The sequence below is a fragment of the Rhea americana genome, unplaced genomic scaffold (genome assembly GCF_003343005.1).
Source record: "Rhea americana isolate MKP2758 unplaced genomic scaffold, rheAme1 scaffold_23, whole genome shotgun sequence".
Lineage (NCBI taxonomy): Eukaryota > Metazoa > Chordata > Aves > Rheiformes > Rheidae > Rhea > Rhea americana.
The window spans coordinates 5,246,641-5,265,517 of record NW_028186346.1 but is presented as its reverse complement, the minus strand read 5'-3'; the positions used below and the strand labels follow the sequence as shown (position 1 = coordinate 5,265,517).

The 18,877-nt window shown below is 36.5% G+C and overlaps 1 protein-coding gene across 4 annotated transcripts in view; it reads left to right on the top strand.

Annotated features, from left to right (window-relative positions):
- STK24 (serine/threonine kinase 24) overlaps positions 1-17,159 on the top strand; it is a 66,220-nt gene extending 49,061 nt beyond the window's left edge. For all 4 annotated transcript variants that reach the window (XM_085305981.1, XM_085305978.1, XM_085305982.1 and 1 more), the window contains exons 6-11: positions 2,620-2,805; positions 3,831-3,973; positions 6,279-6,402; positions 7,302-7,370; positions 9,364-9,500; positions 13,231-17,159. In XM_085305981.1, coding sequence (XP_085162107.1) covers positions 2,620-2,805; positions 3,831-3,973; positions 6,279-6,402; positions 7,302-7,370; positions 9,364-9,500; positions 13,231-13,267 — 696 coding nt within the window. In that variant the 3' untranslated portion in view covers positions 13,268-17,159. The remainder of the gene's footprint in view (positions 1-2,619; positions 2,806-3,830; positions 3,974-6,278; positions 6,403-7,301; positions 7,371-9,363; positions 9,501-13,230) is intronic.
- The last annotated feature ends 1,718 nt before the right edge of the window (positions 17,160-18,877 follow it).

Here is an 18,877-nt window from a genome sequence, read left to right as displayed (position 1 = left end):
GGCTTTCGGATTCATGAGGGCTGCCCTCAGCAGTGAAGACTGAAGCAAAGAAGGCATTCAGTAATTCTGCCTTCTCTGTATCCCTTGTCACCAGGGCCCCTGCCCCATTCAGTAGAGGGCCCACATTTTCCCTAGTCCTCCTCTTGCTGCTGATGTATTTGAAGAAGYCCTTCCTGTTGCCCTTGACATCCCTTGCCAGACTCGATTCCAGTTGGGCCTTAGCCTTCCTCGCCGCATCTCTACATACTCTGGCTGCATTCCTGTAATTCTCCCAAGTAGCCTGTCCCCTCTTCCACATTCTGTGTATTTTCTTCTTCTGTCTGAATTTGGCCAAGAGCTCCTTGCTCACCCATGCAGGCCTCCTGCCCCTCTTGCTGCTCTTCTTACTCATAGGGATGCACTGCTCTTGAGCTTGGAGGAAGCGATGTTTGAATACTAGCCAGCTCTCCTGGACCCCCCTTTCCTTCTAGGGCCTTAACCCAGGAGACTCCACCAAGTCGGTCTCTGAAGAGCCCAAAGGCCGCTCTCCTGAAGTCCAGGGTTGCAATCCTGCTKGTTGCCTTACTTCTTTCCTGCAGGATCCTGAACTCCACCATCTCGTGGTCACTGCAGCCAAGGCTGCCCCCAACCTTCACMTCTCYAACCAGTCCCTCTCTGTTGGTAAGGACAAGGTCCAGCAGGACACCCTTCCTCAGWGGCTYCTCCACCATTTGTGACAAGAAGTTATCATCAATGCAYTGCAGGAGCCTCCTGGACTGTTTGTGCCTTGCTGTGTAGTCCCTCCAGCAGATGTCAGGGTGGTTGAAGTCCCCCAGGAGAACCAGGGCCTGTGATCVTGAGGYTACYTCCAGCTGTCTRYAGRAGGCCTCATCAACTTCCTCTTCCTGGTCACATGRCCTGTAGTAGACACCMWCAACAGYRTCCCYTRTGYTASYCTGCYSTTTSAYMWTYASCCAKAAGCTCTCARCTGCCTCCTCCTCCTCCACCCCTAGGCAGAGCYYGATGCATTCCAGTWGCTCTCTCACATAAGGAGCAATTCCACCACCTCGCCTTCCTGGCCTGTCTCTCCCAAAAAGCCCATAGCCATCCATGGCAGCATCCAGTCATGWGAGCTATCCCACCATGTSTCCGTGACTGCAATGAGATCATGGCCCTGCGATCGCACACAGATCTCCAGCTCCTCCTGTTTGTTCCCCAYGCTGCGTGCATTGGYGTACAGGCATTTCAGRGAGGTGGTCATGCCTGCAGGTTTCCCAGGAAGGRTGTACGGGGGTCGCCCATAGCCATGTCCCAAACGCGCATCCCCAGCTGCAGGCACGCGTTGGAGGCCCTCCAACCCRAGTTGTGATTTGTTGACTACCCACTCTCTATGACACCCCCCCCACCTAGTTTAAAGCCTTCTTTACTAGGCTGGCCAACCTGTTGGCAAAGGCATGCTTTCTGCATTTTTGAAAAATGCAGTTTTAATTCAGGATTTGATAAATGTATATGTTCTATGTTTTTTTTCTTTGCTAATCAGTGAAATTAAACAATATCAAATGAAGTTCAAATTTATATTCCCAATATTATGTTCTCAATATTACATTACATTTCTGGACTGCTTAGACATAAGTGAACTATGTATTCCTGACCTACTATACAAAATCTGCCTTTTCCTTTGTAATTTTATTCAATCCTGTTCCCAAATTGTTTGTTTCTTTAAGATACTCTTTATTTTTTTTTCTCTGACCGTGTGTAATATTTACAAGGCACTGTAATTGTGTTTACTGCTTAAAAATAAACAAGAAGTGTAATATTCCACATGAATACTAAAATTTCAGCAGCTTGTATGAGACATGTAAATAATAATTCAGAGCCATGCATTTTAGAACTTAGGAACTTCAGAACTTTTCTTTTTAAATCTTTCTTCCTCTTGCACAGGGCTGGTTTTTGGCTATATGAACATCAAAGTTGTGCTAACTTTTACTTATTAGAGTGAGACAGGAAACGCTTATGGCAATACTGCAGTAAATTGTAGCTAGCAATGGTTAGTCAACTCTCATCTGAACCTGTGGGAATAATTTTTGTTCAAGACTTGAAGCTGTGCAGATCTTAATGTGGTAAAATTTACTAATGGTATAAGGTTGTTTGGATGTACTTCAATATGGTAAATAAAATACTGTTTTACAGCAACTTTACTAACCACTGCTTTAAAAAAAAAAGACTTCTGGAACTGTTGAGCAGCATTACTCTTAAAAAATTCCTTCARAATCAATTCTAACTGCGAATTAAATTATATAGACTTCAGAAAGATTTAGAACTAATGAGCAGAACTGCTGAACTTTATGCACTCTATTATATGTGATGATATGCTGTGTAGAGAGTAATACCTCTGTATTTATGAACTGTAGTTTAGCAAGGCTAATTTTATTTAAAAAAAATAAACTGAAGACCAGGCATAAATGTTTAAAACAATATGTTCTAGGAGACACAGAAAAAAGGGAGCAGATAGGCAGAGGATATTAAAAAGAACAATTTGCACATGAAAGCAATTTACAATGAAGGTTAAAATCTACCTTTGCAAGCAGCATTGCTTCCCTTCTTTTTCCAACCTAATCTCTGAAGTATTATTTATTACAGGCAGATATCTGGTCATTGGGCATAACAGCCATAGAACTTGCGAAAGGAGAGCCACCTCATTCAGAATTACATCCGATGAAGGTTTTGTTCCTCATTCCTAAGAGCAATCCACCAACACTGGAAGGAAACTTCAGTAAATCTCTCAAAGAATTTGTCGAGGCCTGCTTGAACAAGGACCCAACCTTTGTGAGTTTCAAATGTTTGTTATTTTCTAATAAAGAACTTGACTGGTTTACACATATTGTCTATGAAAAACTCCTTTGCAAGGAGTTTGRGGGGAAAATCAGTATCAGTAATGTATTTGAAGAGATTAATGAAAGTTAAAACTTGCTATTTTCAGGTTGAAATGCTTTTTCCTTTACCAATAACAATACTGTGTATTTAGCATTCTGATTTTCAAAATTGAAATAGACAAAGCATTTTAAGATATGAAAGCAGAGTGGAACAGGTAAGGAAATAGTGCACCAGTAGATAAACTTGATCAGATCATAAACTTGTACAACTTACAGATAGCTTTTCTTTGTCTTCTTTATTAAAGCACTCTGAAAAATCAACTGTTCTATTAAAAAAAAAAGCATTTAAGGGTTCCAGTCATAGATTTTTTATGTGCCCTTTTTTCACATGTTGGCAAACTTTTGGCTTTTTTAAGCTATTCTCTTTAGCTCTTTTTTACTTAAAGATTTCTACTGTGCAGGACTTTTAATACAGAAATTGGTCTAAATGGGAGATAGATTTTCTTGTGAACTCCGTTTAGCTTTTTTTTTTTTTTTTGGCTATCAGGTTTGACAACTAGATCAATAAAGCACTGCAAAAAAATTATTGACAGAAAGCTTTAAGACAGAGGCATCATTTCTAATATTGTTCTAATACAGCCAAAAGGACGTTTGAAAATTCTATCCCAAGTGATGTCAGAGGCTGTAGTTCAGTTGAACATCAAAGGAAGTTAATACGTTGTTTAGGCACTTTTGAAAAGTTTAYTGTTTAGTCTCTGTGTAGGAAAAAATGCATTTCAGCTTTCCTAGTGTGGGGCAACATACTCACCAGCATCTTAACTTTTTTTGTAGATACAAATAGATATATTTAAGATATACAGCATCAARACACAGTCTGTGACAGTATTGCTTGATTTGCTTAATAGTCTCTTTATAGTGATTCAACTATGAGTCATTTCAACATTTTCAAATACAAATAAAARAATCCTTTCTTTTAAGAGACCGACTGCAAAAGAGCTCTTAAAACACAAATTTATTTTACGAAATGCAAAGAAAACCTCCTACCTGACTGAGCTTATTGATAGGCACAAGAGGTGGAAGTCTGAACAAAGTCACGATGACTCCAGCTCTGACTCAGATACGTAAGTTTGATGAATTTGTAAAATATCCTTTATAAATATAGAAGCTGAATAGTTTCTTCTGGCACACATGCTGTTTTACCTACTTAGATTCTGTTAGTTATTTACAGCTTTTCATGTAACCAAGTAACCATTAAATTTTAATTTCAGTGTTACAAGGGATTTAATTTAAGACTTAGTCACTGAGAATAGTTCATCTGGCGCATTCTGTGGTATCCTCAGTGATGTGTTGTCTAAAGTCCCTTGCAAACATAAAGCCAGCTATGCTGCTGTCACCTGAGCAGAAGGTAGGCCTCACCCTACACAGCCAGGTAGAAGCTGTGTATGTATACTACGCTGTGTGTGTGTGACCACCTAAGGAGGGGAGTTGTCTGCTCGTTGGCAGGCTGACCTTGRTTTGGCCATCTGAATAAATAGGTGGAAGAGCATTCTTGCATGTGTGAGAGAGAGCTGTTGGAGTGATGGCTGCATGATAATGGGGCTTGGGGGCAAAAGAAAATTTCCCTGGGTTTCTTTGTGACAGTTTTTTGGCCTAAACTTCCAGGGAGATTGAGTTGCTGCAGTATGGTAGCCATAAAATACCATTATTTATAGAAGAAARAGAGGAGTGTTGGAAATATTTCCAGACTTCTTTCCTTTCCAATTTTTACTTCTATCTCTGTCAAATTTAGATTGAACTGCTCAGTAGCTTCAAGAGGAAAGCCAATAAAAAATAGTTACGACTGAGTTACAAAGTTAACTCTGGTAGTCTAGAAGTARTATTGAGAATAGGTGTTGTTGGTTTGCAGTTTAAACAATACGACTTTTGAAAATCAAGTGAAGGGAGTGTCGCAATTTCTTCATGAGCTGATTAAATTCCTCATTAGAATAAAGAAAACACGACTGTTCTCTGTGATTCCAGTCTGTATGCTAATGGCAAACATCAGGCTGGTTATGATCTCTTGGCCACCAAAACAAGTGTAGATTTGTCCTACATTATTGATGGCTCAATTCCTAAGTTCCATCCCAAAACCAGGTCTGATTTGGAAGATAATTTACTTGTCCTAAACTGATCTCGAATCAGTAACTAACTCATGGCTTGAGGTTGTGGCTCATCATTCCTGTGGAATAATGAGACCAGTTTTGATGATGTGGCATAGGAGAGAACTGGAACTAGAACAGTTTCGGAGCACTTACGAGATGATGTAATATTATGCCTCAGCCAGTTTTCCCCTCCTGTGCTTCTGGAACAGCTGTTGTGTTAAATGTGGTCAGAGGGTGTGTTGATTTGGCATGTAATACAATGGAATACTAACTTTCCAAATCAGCRATAAAAATTTTTCTGTAGGATCACCTTGCTAAAGCTAAGGTATACMTAAGAAGTAGACCTGCTTCTTTCAGTGACAGACAGAATTTGGATATTACTTCAAACATAAATATTGAAAATTTTTATTACACTGATCTACTGCTTTTTAGCCTGATAGGGCACTACAGATATTTTTTGCACAGTGGCCACTAGATGCCCTTTTAATTGATGATGTTCTTGAAGACTGTTCCTAGTTCATAGATTGGAAAGCAATTTATGATGGTGAGAGGAGAAACTTCATGCTGTSATTGTTAGTGTCGGTGCAAGTATATGTGTGTTTTTAACTTCACAGGAGTTAAAAGGCTGCTTTTCTTCACTAAGCCATTCACAAAATAGGAGAAAAAAGATGCATTTGTGTTGGTGTATTTTGTTAAATACATGCTGTATCAATACTAATTTAGCTAAGTTTTTGGCAAAGAAATMATTTCCCTTGTAAACTGAGGCTGGGGATGGCCCAGCTTCTTCAAAGGTATTCTAAACTAGGTTCTTAGCTATTTTTCTAGGCAAAGAAGTGGATGAACTATTTAACTTTTTTCCATTCCCTTCTCTAGTAGTTTGAGATCCTCCACAGAAGCCAGTTTTCAGGTAGCAATAATATACTTACGTTCCATGTTTATGAAACTTTGGAAATTGTTTTAGATCTGTAATGCCTATCTTTCTTCTTAAAGTTAATTTACTATTTAGTGAAGTACCTTAGTTTTTTTTTTAAATAAAAGCCTTTAATTTTGCAAAAAGATAAATGATGTTTTTTTCCCACTTGTCTTGATATTCCATGGTCTGCACAATAGAATCCTGATCTTAGCACTGAAAGAAAGCTTTATGCTCAGTCTATGTACTGAAGAATATTGACAATAAGGTGTGGTTACTAAAACTTTTTCTTCTTTCTCTCTTTTCTCTCTTTTCTCTCTTCTCTCTCTTTTCTTTTCTTTTTTCTTTTCTTTTTCCTTTTTTTAAACTCCGAAGTGAGCCAGATGGCCAGGCTGCAGGTGGTAGTGATTCAGGAGAGTGGATCTTCACAATCAGAGAAAAAGATCCCAAGAATCTAGAGAATGGAGCAGCCCAGCCTTCAGAACTGCAAAAAAATAAGGTATTTAGAGTGTTTACTTTATTATATAAGGAGATAATTCATGCTTCAATAATGTAGTGGGGATTGTTCAACATTGTTCRTGAATCTTATTTATCTTACTTCATATATCACTATGAAAGCATTTGAATTGTAAAAGTTTTCAAACTTTTGCTAAAAATGTATGTCCTACCATTGTTTTATTCAGAAATTTATGTTCTGGACAAGTGTTTTAATTTGAACTGGCTGTAGATATGTCTTTTTTTTTTTAGTTTTTGAAATCATTACATGCTATAGCCAGGATTGTGGGGAGAAGGCTATGTTCTGTTTTATTTTAGTTAACTTTACACTAGGTTTTTAGCAAAAAAGTGCTTTACTCTTCTTTTTAGGAAAAAAAGAGACTACAAGGTAGCAAAAAAGAAAACATGTTTGAGGTTCTTCTTCCCCTTCCTCCCCCCCCCCCCAAAAAAAAAAAAAAGAAAAAGGTGGGGGTGGTATTTAGTTGCTGTTCTACCTTATTTTCTGCAGCCTTTGTGTCTGGGAGTGATAGAGCTATACCCTAGCTGGGAAAGTTTTTAATGTGCATTTTAATCAGAACTGGGGGCATGTAAGATAAGTATTATAGCATGTGGGAGGCACCTAAAAAAATTCAGCATGTGTGTGTTTGGGTGCATGCTGAGGAGTGTGTGGAGGAGCGAGTAATTTTGAACTTGCGTGCATTTGAGATGTTAAAGCCTCAAACTTTAATCTAAGTTTTGGATCAGCCTATTGCAAAGATTTTGTGTTTTTGTATGTATATAGAAGCACATTTTTCATACAGTATAGTTTGTTRGAACTATTTTTTTTTCTGTAATTAGAAACAAAATGCAATGAAGACACTTTTTTCAGAAATAAAATGGATTAGATTTTTTTTTTCTTTGCAGGAAAAAGATATCCCAAAGAGGCCTCTATCTCAGTGCCTGTCTACAGTTATATCCCCTTTATTTGCAGAGGTAAGTTATTGCGTTAAAGTAATAGGATTTATGTCTCCAAAAAATTGAAAAATAAAACAAAAGATACTCAAGATTTCTACAACCCATTTGAAACTTGATGCGTTAGTCCTCCTTATAGTTCTTGCTTTAGTCTTTACTTTCATGGATGTCATCTTTTGAAATCTGAGTTTTACTTCTAATGACACTTGTGCATGGTAGTGCACAAGTGCACTTAYGCATCAACCATACTAGCCTAAAGCAATGCATATGAAAAATAAAAAGGAGCCTAAATGTTTGGATTGAATACGCCTTTTTGAATGCTATAATATGTGTTTATCTGTCATTTTATCTGTTAAAAATTTGTAAGTTCTTCAGTTCTTCACAACCATGTGGCTGTGGAGTAGGCTAGCAAGAATGTAACTTTGGAATTTCAGTTTTTAAAACTATATTGTATACCCATTCTGAATTTTATAATATCTAGTGCTTATTTTTCCAAATACTTTATTGAACTCTATTGAAAAAATCATATGGAAAGGAAGCCAGATATTTATGAAGATGTGATTATTTACAATTGTTAATAGAACTCTAAGAATCAAAAATTTCACTTTCACTCTATRTTTGATGTGAAAGTTTTTTATTTAATTTTCAATCATTGTTACTGTTACAGAAATAAAGGTGTAGAAATTTTGTTACAGTGAAAGGATGTCCTAATTTTATCCTAATGAGTGAAACCTACTTCAGGGTATTATCAAGTTTTGCTTGCTGCTCRGTAAAATACTCAGTATTGAGTGCAATAAAGCAGTTACATTACTTAAAGGAGAAGACCTTTGTATTGGKTTATTCAGACTTAATATATTAAGTGGGCATCATATTTTATGTAAAATGGAGAAATATTTGAAATAAGGATTTTGGCATTTTTCATTGCAGTTTATGTGTTATGACTTGCTTGCCTCTCTTTAAGAAAATCCTTTCAATTCCCTAACTTCCCATCTCCCAAAGACTTTTCTGATTGCTCTGCATCTYTTTTGGGTTTTCCTTTTCCCTTCTGCATATTATGCATGATGCAGTTTGTGTACCCACCGTTTTCCATAGTCCATCCTCCACTTTTATCTTTCCTTTATTTTCTTTTGTCTTTTCCTCCGTACCCTTTATCACATGTCTTCTGGAGATACCTACTCTGTGTTTGTCTGTCTCATGGCATCACTCACTAGTCACTGTCTTATGCTTTGCCTTTCTCGCTTCCCATTCTTATTTTATTATTTTTTTATTGTCCAATATGAGTATATGGTTGCCCTATCACTGGTGCAGGAACATAAACGTATTTCATTGCAGTCTTTATGAAGATTGTCATTTATTTCCATCTTCGTAGTGCGTAGCTAGCAGCAGAGGTTACAGAAGAAGTCTTCCCTAAAYGCTTGCTGGATGCTTTCGAATGATGGGACTAGTGTCTGCTGTTTGGTTTGCACTTTAGACCCCTTTTCTATGCAACTTCCAACAGATGGCTACGACTTTCTCAAACCATTCCAAAATTTCATTGCAGGGTTTCCCTTTTTGGTGGCATATCTAATGGGTAGTCTGTTTGTTGTAGATGCTGATAGAGTGAAAACATTTTCTAATGGTGCTCACCCAAGTGCATCTGCAGCATATATGTATAAGCTCTAGATGTGTAAGTGTGTGTATGAAAGTGAGCATGTGTAAGGAATACATCTTGAAATCTAGCAGCTACAGATATATAGGGCATCTTTCTCAGGATACTTTGTCATGATTTTTGAACATTAGGACACTGAAAAAGACGTGTAAATGATTGAAATCATAAAAATGAATGATTCCTAATGACTACTGCAAAGATTGCCTTAAGGGTGAAAAAAGTCTTCAAGAGTGAGAGTGTACAACGAAAGTCAAATTCTGACATTCTAAACACTAGCAGTTACTGCCTAGCAAGCTTTTCCATTATACTGTTTATGAAAATATTTATGAGTATCTTAGTAATGTATCTTTGTCTTTTTTCCTTTAGTTGAAAGAGAAAAGTGAGGTGTRTGGTGGCAACATAGATTCCATAGAAGAATTGCGAAGGGCTATTTATTTAGCTGAAGAGGCTTGTCCAGGCATTGCAGATTACATGGTGTCACAGCTTGTGCAGAGGCTTCAGAGGTAAAAAAAAAAAAAAACTACTGAGGCTTACAGAAATTTGCAGATCCTATTTTTCAYTTATTTGGTTAGTGTTAAATTGAAAGAATTAGTTTAAACTTAGAGGAAAAAGATTTTATGCTTAAAATTTGCACAATTAAGTGTTTGCTTAGTAGACAAAAACATAATATCAGCAGTTCTAATTACTAGCTTCAAGTGATAGCTTGTACACCAACGTTCATACTGTTGGTGTACGTATTGCGTATCACTTGAGATTTTTCCCTTTGCATTACCATAGGGGGCACTGACAACTCTTGGTGCTCTGATATATATATATTACAGAGGATGCCTTACATTACTCTTGATTTCTTTTGCATGCTTTGATAAAATTGAGTGTTCTTTTAGTTTGCATTTCTTTTAGTCGCATAGCAAGCAGTTCCTTGTTCATTAAGAATAGTCTGTATGGCCTTTCGGTTTTCCCTCCAAAACCAGCTTTTTGAACTACTTCAGAAGATCAGATTTCATAAGAGATTTATTTACTGCATAGACTAGGAACATATTCTTAGTAAATACTCAGTTTGCTCCTCTTTTAAATATTACAAAAGTAAAGATTGAGATAAATTTCAGAATTACTGCTTGAAGAGGCTTAAAATGCTTCCTTGAATCCAGGAATTCACAGCTATTGTGAATCAACACCATCCAGGCTGTATTGCCTGGTAACAGGAAAAGTTCATGGCCGTAGTATACCATGYACTGCTGCCTTAAAAAGGTTTGCCCTGAAGAAATACCTTGCTTATACTGTCTCTAACCACAGCCTAGTAAAGTTTAAGAACTCATACCTCTGAAGTTAAAAGCATAGGGTTGCTAGGCTGATACTCTTGCATTCAGTAAAAATCAGTACTGAAAAATCTGCAAGCAGAAATAGCCTTCCTTCCTTTCTGGAAGTATGAAGCTCAGTCAGTTTCTCTAGTGCTGAAAGGTGACTCCTTGATGCCAGATATCCTAGTTCTCGTTTATTTGATACTGATAGGCTTGAAAGAGCTTCTGGAGCTTCCATCTGAACTTCTGTTTTCATTAGGGATCCAAAACTGACTGTCTTTCATCAGCTCCTGGTTTCACTGTCAAAATTTCTATCCATCTGGTACAGGGCCTGCCTGTAACTGGGAACCAGAGGCTTTCAATTCTGCAATCGAAGCTGAAAATGACTTTGTGCGGAGACAGGCTTCCCACTGGGCACTTCTGTGGTGGGTGCTGGAGATAGATAGTCTTACTTGTACCTGTCTCAACAGCAACAACAGTTGTCACTTTTGTTCAAGGAAGTAGATTTCAGAACCCTTTATAYGCCTATTTAGCATTATGTTTTTCTTCTCTCATGATTCTGCTTTCCTTGGACTACTGCTGTGTTTCTCATGCAATCCTGCCATAGTTTAGAAAAGTTTGAGTAAGATCTTATAAAATAATTTAAATAGCAGATGACAGAAAAAATGTACTTTTTTCTATTTAAAGGTGCTTGACTGACTTTTAATATTTCAAAGTGATTTTGCTAAAATATATTGTGACTTTTGCCAAGCTTTATTTTTTTTTTAAGGTAAACAAACCCAACATTTTCTAATATTTGGGTTAATGTTTCTATTTTCATCACAATTCTTGCTCAGTCAAGGAGGTAGACAGATTCTAAGATGATTGTCTTCATTCTGTTGCTTGTTTGTCTTCTGATGAGAGCCGTGCATACACATAAAATGTATACTGTCCTAATTTTCAGGGAGAAAATTGTAGGTCTGAGGGTGCGATTCCCTTGATTGGGGCTCTTGTCTCCATAATTTTGATTGCATAGTTGTGACAAGTGGTGTTAAATGGAATATGTTGCTCTTCATTTATTGTGTACTTTGCTGAGGGGAGAAGAAAAGATTTGACTAAGCTGCTGCTTTGCGAGGGCTGTACATTTGAAAAGGTGGTGGAAAGACGTCATTCTCTTCATAGGGCAATTTGGACCATTTAACCCCATTGACTGTTACTAGCCAGTTTAACAGCATGTAGAAGGTTTTCCCCTGACTGTGATTGTGTGAGTAGTCTTTATTTTGCATATTAGAATCTAATCTATGCAGTAATCATCATTTCAATAATAAAATTAAAAAACAAAGTCAAATTGGGGGGAAAATAGAGACCTTTAAAAAATTTTTTTTTTCCTCCAACTCCCCCACAAATGTAGGGCTGCTTATTTACTGACAGACAGTTTTGAAACAGTTTTCCTTTAAGAGAAAACAAAAATTTGCCATGAAAAAATGTAAAGGTAATACTGGGGRAAAAAAAAGATATAATGCCTACAAATAGCAGCAGAAGGCGCCTTCTGATGAGTTTTTTTGCATGGGACATACTACCTAGGTATTTCAGCTAATCGCTCATGTAAATTTGTCTACAGAAATAAGTAAAAACAGCATTTATATTTTAGGTGATGTCTCACCTCTTACATAAACTTCTCCCTCAGGAAAACCCATTCATCAATAATATCTACCCATCTTATTGCTAATATTTGGCAGGGGRAAGGGAGAAGAACGGTTGTTAATGGTGATTGCCAACTCTTGGGAACAGTAAGGATCATTACAACCTTTTAAATTACGCAATCCGTAGCTTTACTCATGTCATTAAATAATACTAATTGCAGTGTCTGTTAGTTTAAATAACTACTCGCAGAACGGAAAACCATCCATTCCTCCTTTCTAATTAATTCGGAATTTTAACTTTCTTATGGTTGGATAATTAAGTTGACAGTGGGTATGTATCTGCTATTGGCAATTTTTAAAGCCTTAAAAGCAAACCCCATTCTGGAATGAACAATTACCATATTGTCATAGTATGAACCTGAGTGCTGCTGGAAGGTTGAGATTATATATTTAAAAGCTTTTCAGTTTTGTGCATGTTAAATTTAAATGCAGTTATTTTTTCTTAGCTTGACAGTCCTCTCAAGTACAGAGGATTTGAAATATCACTGTTTCATCGTATTTCAAGATGCCTCTTAATATTAAATTGTTGACATTTGTATTAAAATTACAGTCTTTTAGAACAACTTCTACAAATGCACTCTGTTATATCACTAAATTCTTGTATTCAGTTGCAATAGCCTTTCCATTTGATAGGCAAACTACGGATAATGATTTTTAGACCACACGTTTCTAACATGATTTTTATTCCTCTTGTGATGAGTTGAAACTGAGTTCCCTTAGTTTGTCTGAATATGTTAATTGAGATCCTTAAAAGAACTAGCCCAACAAATTGAGTGAATCCATTCACTTTCCCCCTCTAATTCTGATCTCTTATTTTCAAAGTTTTATTGAAAGTTTAATAGGTTTAAAAAGTGTATCCCTCTTTGGGGGTGTTTTAAAAGTCTGTTTAGACTGGGGAATAYAGTTTTTCTGCCTCTGTAATACTTCAGAATGATTATGATATAAATTTGCCAAATGGGAAATTTTGCCAACAACATGCACAATACTTGAATCATCATATAGTATTTAGAAACACATTTGAACACAGGCTAATACCATTTGCTAGAAAAGAAGCTATGTTCTAATTGGACACATTTTACATGTTGTTCAGATCTATGGCTTTTTTTCTTGAAGGAGAATAGCCGTGGTAGATGTCATTCTGAAGGAAAAAGGCTTGAACTTCAACAGTGTAATGGAATAACTTCTAGTTGCTGCTTGTTATATAACACAGTTCTGAAGGTGACAAGAATAACTTTATTTCATTTTCTCTCCAGATATTCAGTAGCTGGAGGAAGTACTTCATCCTACTGAAGTAGCGTTTCTGACTTTTCTAAGACAACGGAGATCCCACGGTGTCTGCACTGAAGAAGCGCACCCTGATACTGTTCTGCCACTCACTGACCTGAAATGTTCTTGGGTGGAAGGACATTCCCAAATGTGCAAGAGCAAAAATGAAGTCTCTCAGAYGGAGGCAGTCTTTTTCAGCTCCTTAAAGATACTTTTTTTTTTTTTTTTTTAATAATAATAATGCACATATTCCAGGGAGGTGTCTTTTTGTAAAATCTGAAATGTATATTTAGGTTTGTGATAGGGAAATAGAAGATATTGAGAAACCTCAGGTATCTTGCTTTAAGAATTCCACTGGGAGATGGAGTATGTTCTGTTGGAATTGTGTACAGATATGTATATAATGTCTTTTTTAACTGAAAGCCTTTCAATGTGCATAAGGAATCACTGTGTACAAAATGGTAAAGTGCTTCTGTAGATACTGTTAGTGGGGTAAATATTTGACAGGCCATAACTGAGTATTGCCTTGCCTTTATTACATGTAAATTTTGAATTATGTGATAAGTGAATTTTGGTTTGATTTTTGTATGTGAAGGATTTGCCATTGAAAGATAGATAATCCTGTATTATGGAGCCTTCTGTTTGTACCTCAGCAAATACACAATTTGCTTCTGTTTCTCCAATATTCCTTCTTTTTTATCTATATTCTGAGTGTGAATTTTTAACTATGGTACTACTTTTGGTTGTTTTAAATTTAACACACCTTGTCTCTCAAAGCTTTAAATTTAAATGATAGTTTTTCCAAAAGAATGAGCTTTTTCATGTTTTCAGTTTTAAATTGTGCCAATGCAAATTCTGAACCATGTGTTGTTCAATTTTAGTAGTAGGTCTTTGTGAAGCTTGTAGTGAAATTCAGACACAATCTTTTTTTTCCATCTAAACATGTTTGAATGCTCACACAAATAAGTTTTTATTATTACCTACATTTTTTCTGAAATATCTGCTTAAGCTGTTGGCTTTGGAAGAGTGGCAAATACTTCTTCAATTTGCCTATTTTTATCATTAAAATGAATTACTTTCAAAGTAATAGAAAAATTATCCATATATTCAGCGTTCAGTCCTGCTATCTAAATCTGTTCAACTCTTTACTGGAAGTGAGAGAAGTCAGGCAGAATAACTGCAAAGCTGAGCCCGYGTGTTGTATGCTGTGCCCTGTAACTTGTCTCCCCAGAGAAAAATTACTTCTTCTGAAGATAAAATTTCCAGTGTTTCTGTGAATGTGTCTGGATAGTTGATTAAGGTTTTAAATTTCCTTGGAAATAGTGACATTAGTACATGCATAACTGGTTAGGTGGTACTTTTTCACAGTAATACTCTRGAGTTTGATTTCACCAAACTTGTTTCACCAAGGCCATATTCAGGTGCCTATTTTTGTGGTAGCCAAGAAAGAGACATTTTTGCCGTGTTTTAATGAACTGATGATTCTATATTTGTGGTGACAGTGAGGTGTCTTATCTGTTTAAATTTTAGAGACTAAAAATTTGGAAATGAAAGAGTTAAAATAGGTACAGGCATAGCTACATAGTTTTGTGCAAAAAAGGCCCAAGCTCTCTAAACATTACTGAGGCAAAGTGAGGTTTTTCTTGTAATACTTTATGGCACCGTGCTATCCCTTATGTATGCATATTTATAGCCTTAATTATTAAATTAATAATACAATTTTATTAATTTAATAATAGTGCTAAAGAACACTGTTATGCTATGAAGCGTTTACCCAGGTTGAACGGACAGGCCGGGTACACGTGCCCCCTCCTTCCAGCCGCTTGCTCGGGCACAGCGCCACTGCCAGCCTGATGACTGATCAGCCTTCCGTCACGGCCAAGCGAGCTTAGAGAGGCTGAGCACTGGTTTGTAGCGCTTGATTAACATCTTCRCATTCTAGGCGTTTTTATGTGCTTTTAAAAAACGTTAAGGATAGGTTTACCCTTGAGGAAACAAATTCAACTCTGCTATTCAGAATTTGGCGGCTGAATGCAGTGCAATGGGGAATTTTGAAATCTCAACGTTAGAACGTTCAGCAACTTGATAACTATGATGTGCTGTTACAGCATATGGAACCAAAAATATGTATTTGCATTTAAAATATAGATAGCATTGTAATCTGGAATTTCAAGAATGTCAACATCAGAAAATCATGTGAAATTCTAAAGTATGTTATTGCGGAACAATCATTTAAAAATTATGAAAATACATTTTTTTTTTGATTTGTATTTTAGTTACATTCTAGGATTGTCTGTTGAGGAAGCACTTCTCCATTTGAGTGGATGATTGTAACACAATTTGCTTGGTGGATGTGTCCCTTTGTTTAGGAGCATAAAATGAGTCAACCTGCTGCAAGGCCAATGGACTACAAGGCTTAGGACATTTAGAAAAAGACAAAATCTCATTTATGGTAGAGATGTGTATTTTTATATGTAACATATAGATTATTTAAATATAGATTATCTTAAAGTAATATTCACTGAGTGCTGTTTCTTGAATGTAAAATTGCAATCATTTGCTATTGAAAAGTATTGACGCTTTAAAAAGATCTATATTGGTAACAGAAAAGCAGCTTCATTTGAAAGAAGCATTGTGTCAGTTTCTGAAGGAAAAATAAGTGTATAGATATTTTTAAGAGGTTATCATCTCACGCTAAATATCATCTCTGCTAGAATGTTGCACTGATGATTTTTCTGTGCAGGTAATAAACTTTCACTCAGTCTTGTATATACTAAATAACATGTTATCCCGACTTATGCAAACATTTAAATTAGTGGAACTGCTTACTTGTCAGGGGTTTCAAGATTCAGCAGTGAATAAACTCATTCTGTTAAAAAAAAAAGAAAACAAAAAAAAGAAAACTAGTCATTTGAACTGAAGGCTTGCTTTTTGTAATATCAGATGTGTACTCTATTTTTTTAAACTTACTTAATTTTCCTTGGAGTTGCACTTTTGTAGTTGATCACCAGTTTAGTAAAGTATCAAGGCATGATTGTTATAGTGCAGAATGCTTTTGGTAAAATAACAGAGCAGTTATTGCTCTGAAGTGCCATGGTTTCTTTGCAGCTTTGAAAATTTTGTATATGTCCGTGTGGGTATGGACAGATGCATTTCACACATTACTGTGAAATGATTTAACTGAGGGAAAAGCAATTCAGCTTTCACTGTGGGAGAAGGGTGGCTGGGAGGGGAGGACAAGCGTATGCACATTGGCACTTAACTGCAGAGCAGCTGGCATGCTGTAGGCTCACATCCTAGTTTATGCACCGTAACTTGTTCATCTGGCCGTGCTCTTAATGTACTTGTGAAATGTCTGCTTTAGCTCTTAATCTCTTATGCAACTTGCTTTCTTTTCTTTTGTTTTTCTTTTCTTTTTTTTTTTTAAAAAAAACATGGTTTTTTTTTTTTTTTTTTTCTTTTTTTTTAAAAAAAAAAAAAAAAAAAAAAAAAAAACACACAAAACAAAACATATGTTTGCCTTCAGAAATGTCACCACTGGAAAAAATATCAGAAGTGTTAATAAGCACAGGTATAATGCAAGGATCAGAACAATCATAAATTATTTTTGTAATTTGCTGAGGAGGAGCTTAAAGTATAGCACAAATCTGCAAGCTTGCTCTTTTTAACTATTTTGCAGATGTGCTAGCAATTGCACTGAGCATATGCAATAGACTTACTTAAATAATGGGGTTTCTGCCTTCTTTTTAAGCATGATTACAGAGGACAATTAGAGTATATACCTTGTTTTCTGTAATATTGCTGCCTGTTTATAAACATGTATTTAACAACTTTTACTTTTGTCACTTTACACCAACATAATAAACTCCATGTAAACTAGATGACCTAGAAATAAAGAAGGAAACGTTAAATGAAATTTTGCCATCTGAGTGATCAGTAAGAAGAGCTGCTGGCATCCCCTCCCAGAAGGGCTTGCTGTGCTCCTGGGGGTTTCTAGAGCTGTTACTCTCCACGTATCTGTTGTGTATAACAAAAAGTTTAAAAAATGGTGTTTAATTTTTAACTGTGGTATCTCAGAATTCATACTAGAAGAAAACTCTTGTTTAAAACTGGAGCAACAATTTTTGAGCAGGGAATGTTACGATTATTTTCTGGAAAACAAGTTTTTGGATATATATATATATATATATATATATATATATATTTTTTGAAATCTACATAGATGCAACTGAGTACACGCTGTACTGTTTTAGTTACCTAGGTGTAGTTGTATAGCAGTTGTTTGTCCTACAGTAAGAAAATGCACCAATTATTTACAAATTGCAGTTATTAAAAGCGGCTTTGTATTACTCATTCTGCCAGCTGAGAGAACTGATGAAGCACTAACATCAAGCTGCGCTGGCTTACCCCAGCCATCACATCTTTCTTTTTGCCATGTGACTCGAGTGCCAAGCTTCAGTGACAACTGCACTCCTAATAATAGTTGTATTTCAATCATATTTTGTTGTTTTAAAAAACACATTTGTGAGCCACATGGCTATTTTTTTTTCTTTTTTTCTTTTTAACCAATCCTTTCTTGCTCCCTTCAGGGAGATGTTTGTGTGCTCTAGGAATTAGTACAGTAGTGTAACAACACATACATGATGCTGAGGGAGGGAAGGAACACCACAGAGTGGGGCCTGTTTGAAATGAAAAATGGTCCAAGCCAGACTTTCCAGGTTCTGGTGGTTTCTTGGCTGTGGGCTTGGCTGACGGAATTGTGGGATATTTTATCTGTTCTTGTTGCTTAAAAAAAAAAAAAGCGTTTTTCCTTGTGAGAGCCCTCTTCTATAGTCAATGACCTTTAACTGTTCTAAATTCCTTAAAGGAAAAAAAAATGTTAGTAATCATCAATCACTGTTACAGATAAAACTTGTAAATGATGAYAGCTATGGGGCTGCAGCCATACGTTGTATGTGGGCATTTAAAGAGCATAGGCTTTTGCAGCTGATGTAATCCTCACTTAGGTAGTGTCCACCCGCCCCCCCAACACACACACACTGCCATCAATCAGAGGCAAGTCCTCTTATATGTGAACTGCATAGCCAGAAGCCAGCCCGTGTCCCATTTTGCCTTCCCTAAAAAAAAACCAACCAACCAAACAAAAAAAAACAACCAAAAAAAAAAACAACCCCGACAGAGATTCTTAGGTCTGAGCTGGAGCGAAGAGCTAGGAAACCACATCAGCATTTACACGTTAAATTAATGGTGGTGTTGGCTTTCCTTACTGTTTTGATGCTAAAAATAATAGCAATTGTAAGGTTTAATACGTATTATTTTACAGATCAGTAATGATTCTTCCTGTACATTAAGTATTCCATTACTGCCCTCGATAACAGCCCCAGTACATGCTGCTGCTTTGTTTTCCCAAGCCTTCAGGCTGTTGCTGAATTGCTGTTAATCTATACTGAGTTACTTCCCCTTTTCACTGTTGGAGAGATGATCAGTGCTCACATTCCTGGTCAGTCCTGGAGCATAGTACTGCCTATGCAGTACTGCTTCACTGAAATCGTTGGACTCACTCATTCCCCTTGGCACTACAGAGACGGGTCATGGAATCAATACTGTAAAAATTCTTCAGTTGTTTTTTTTTTT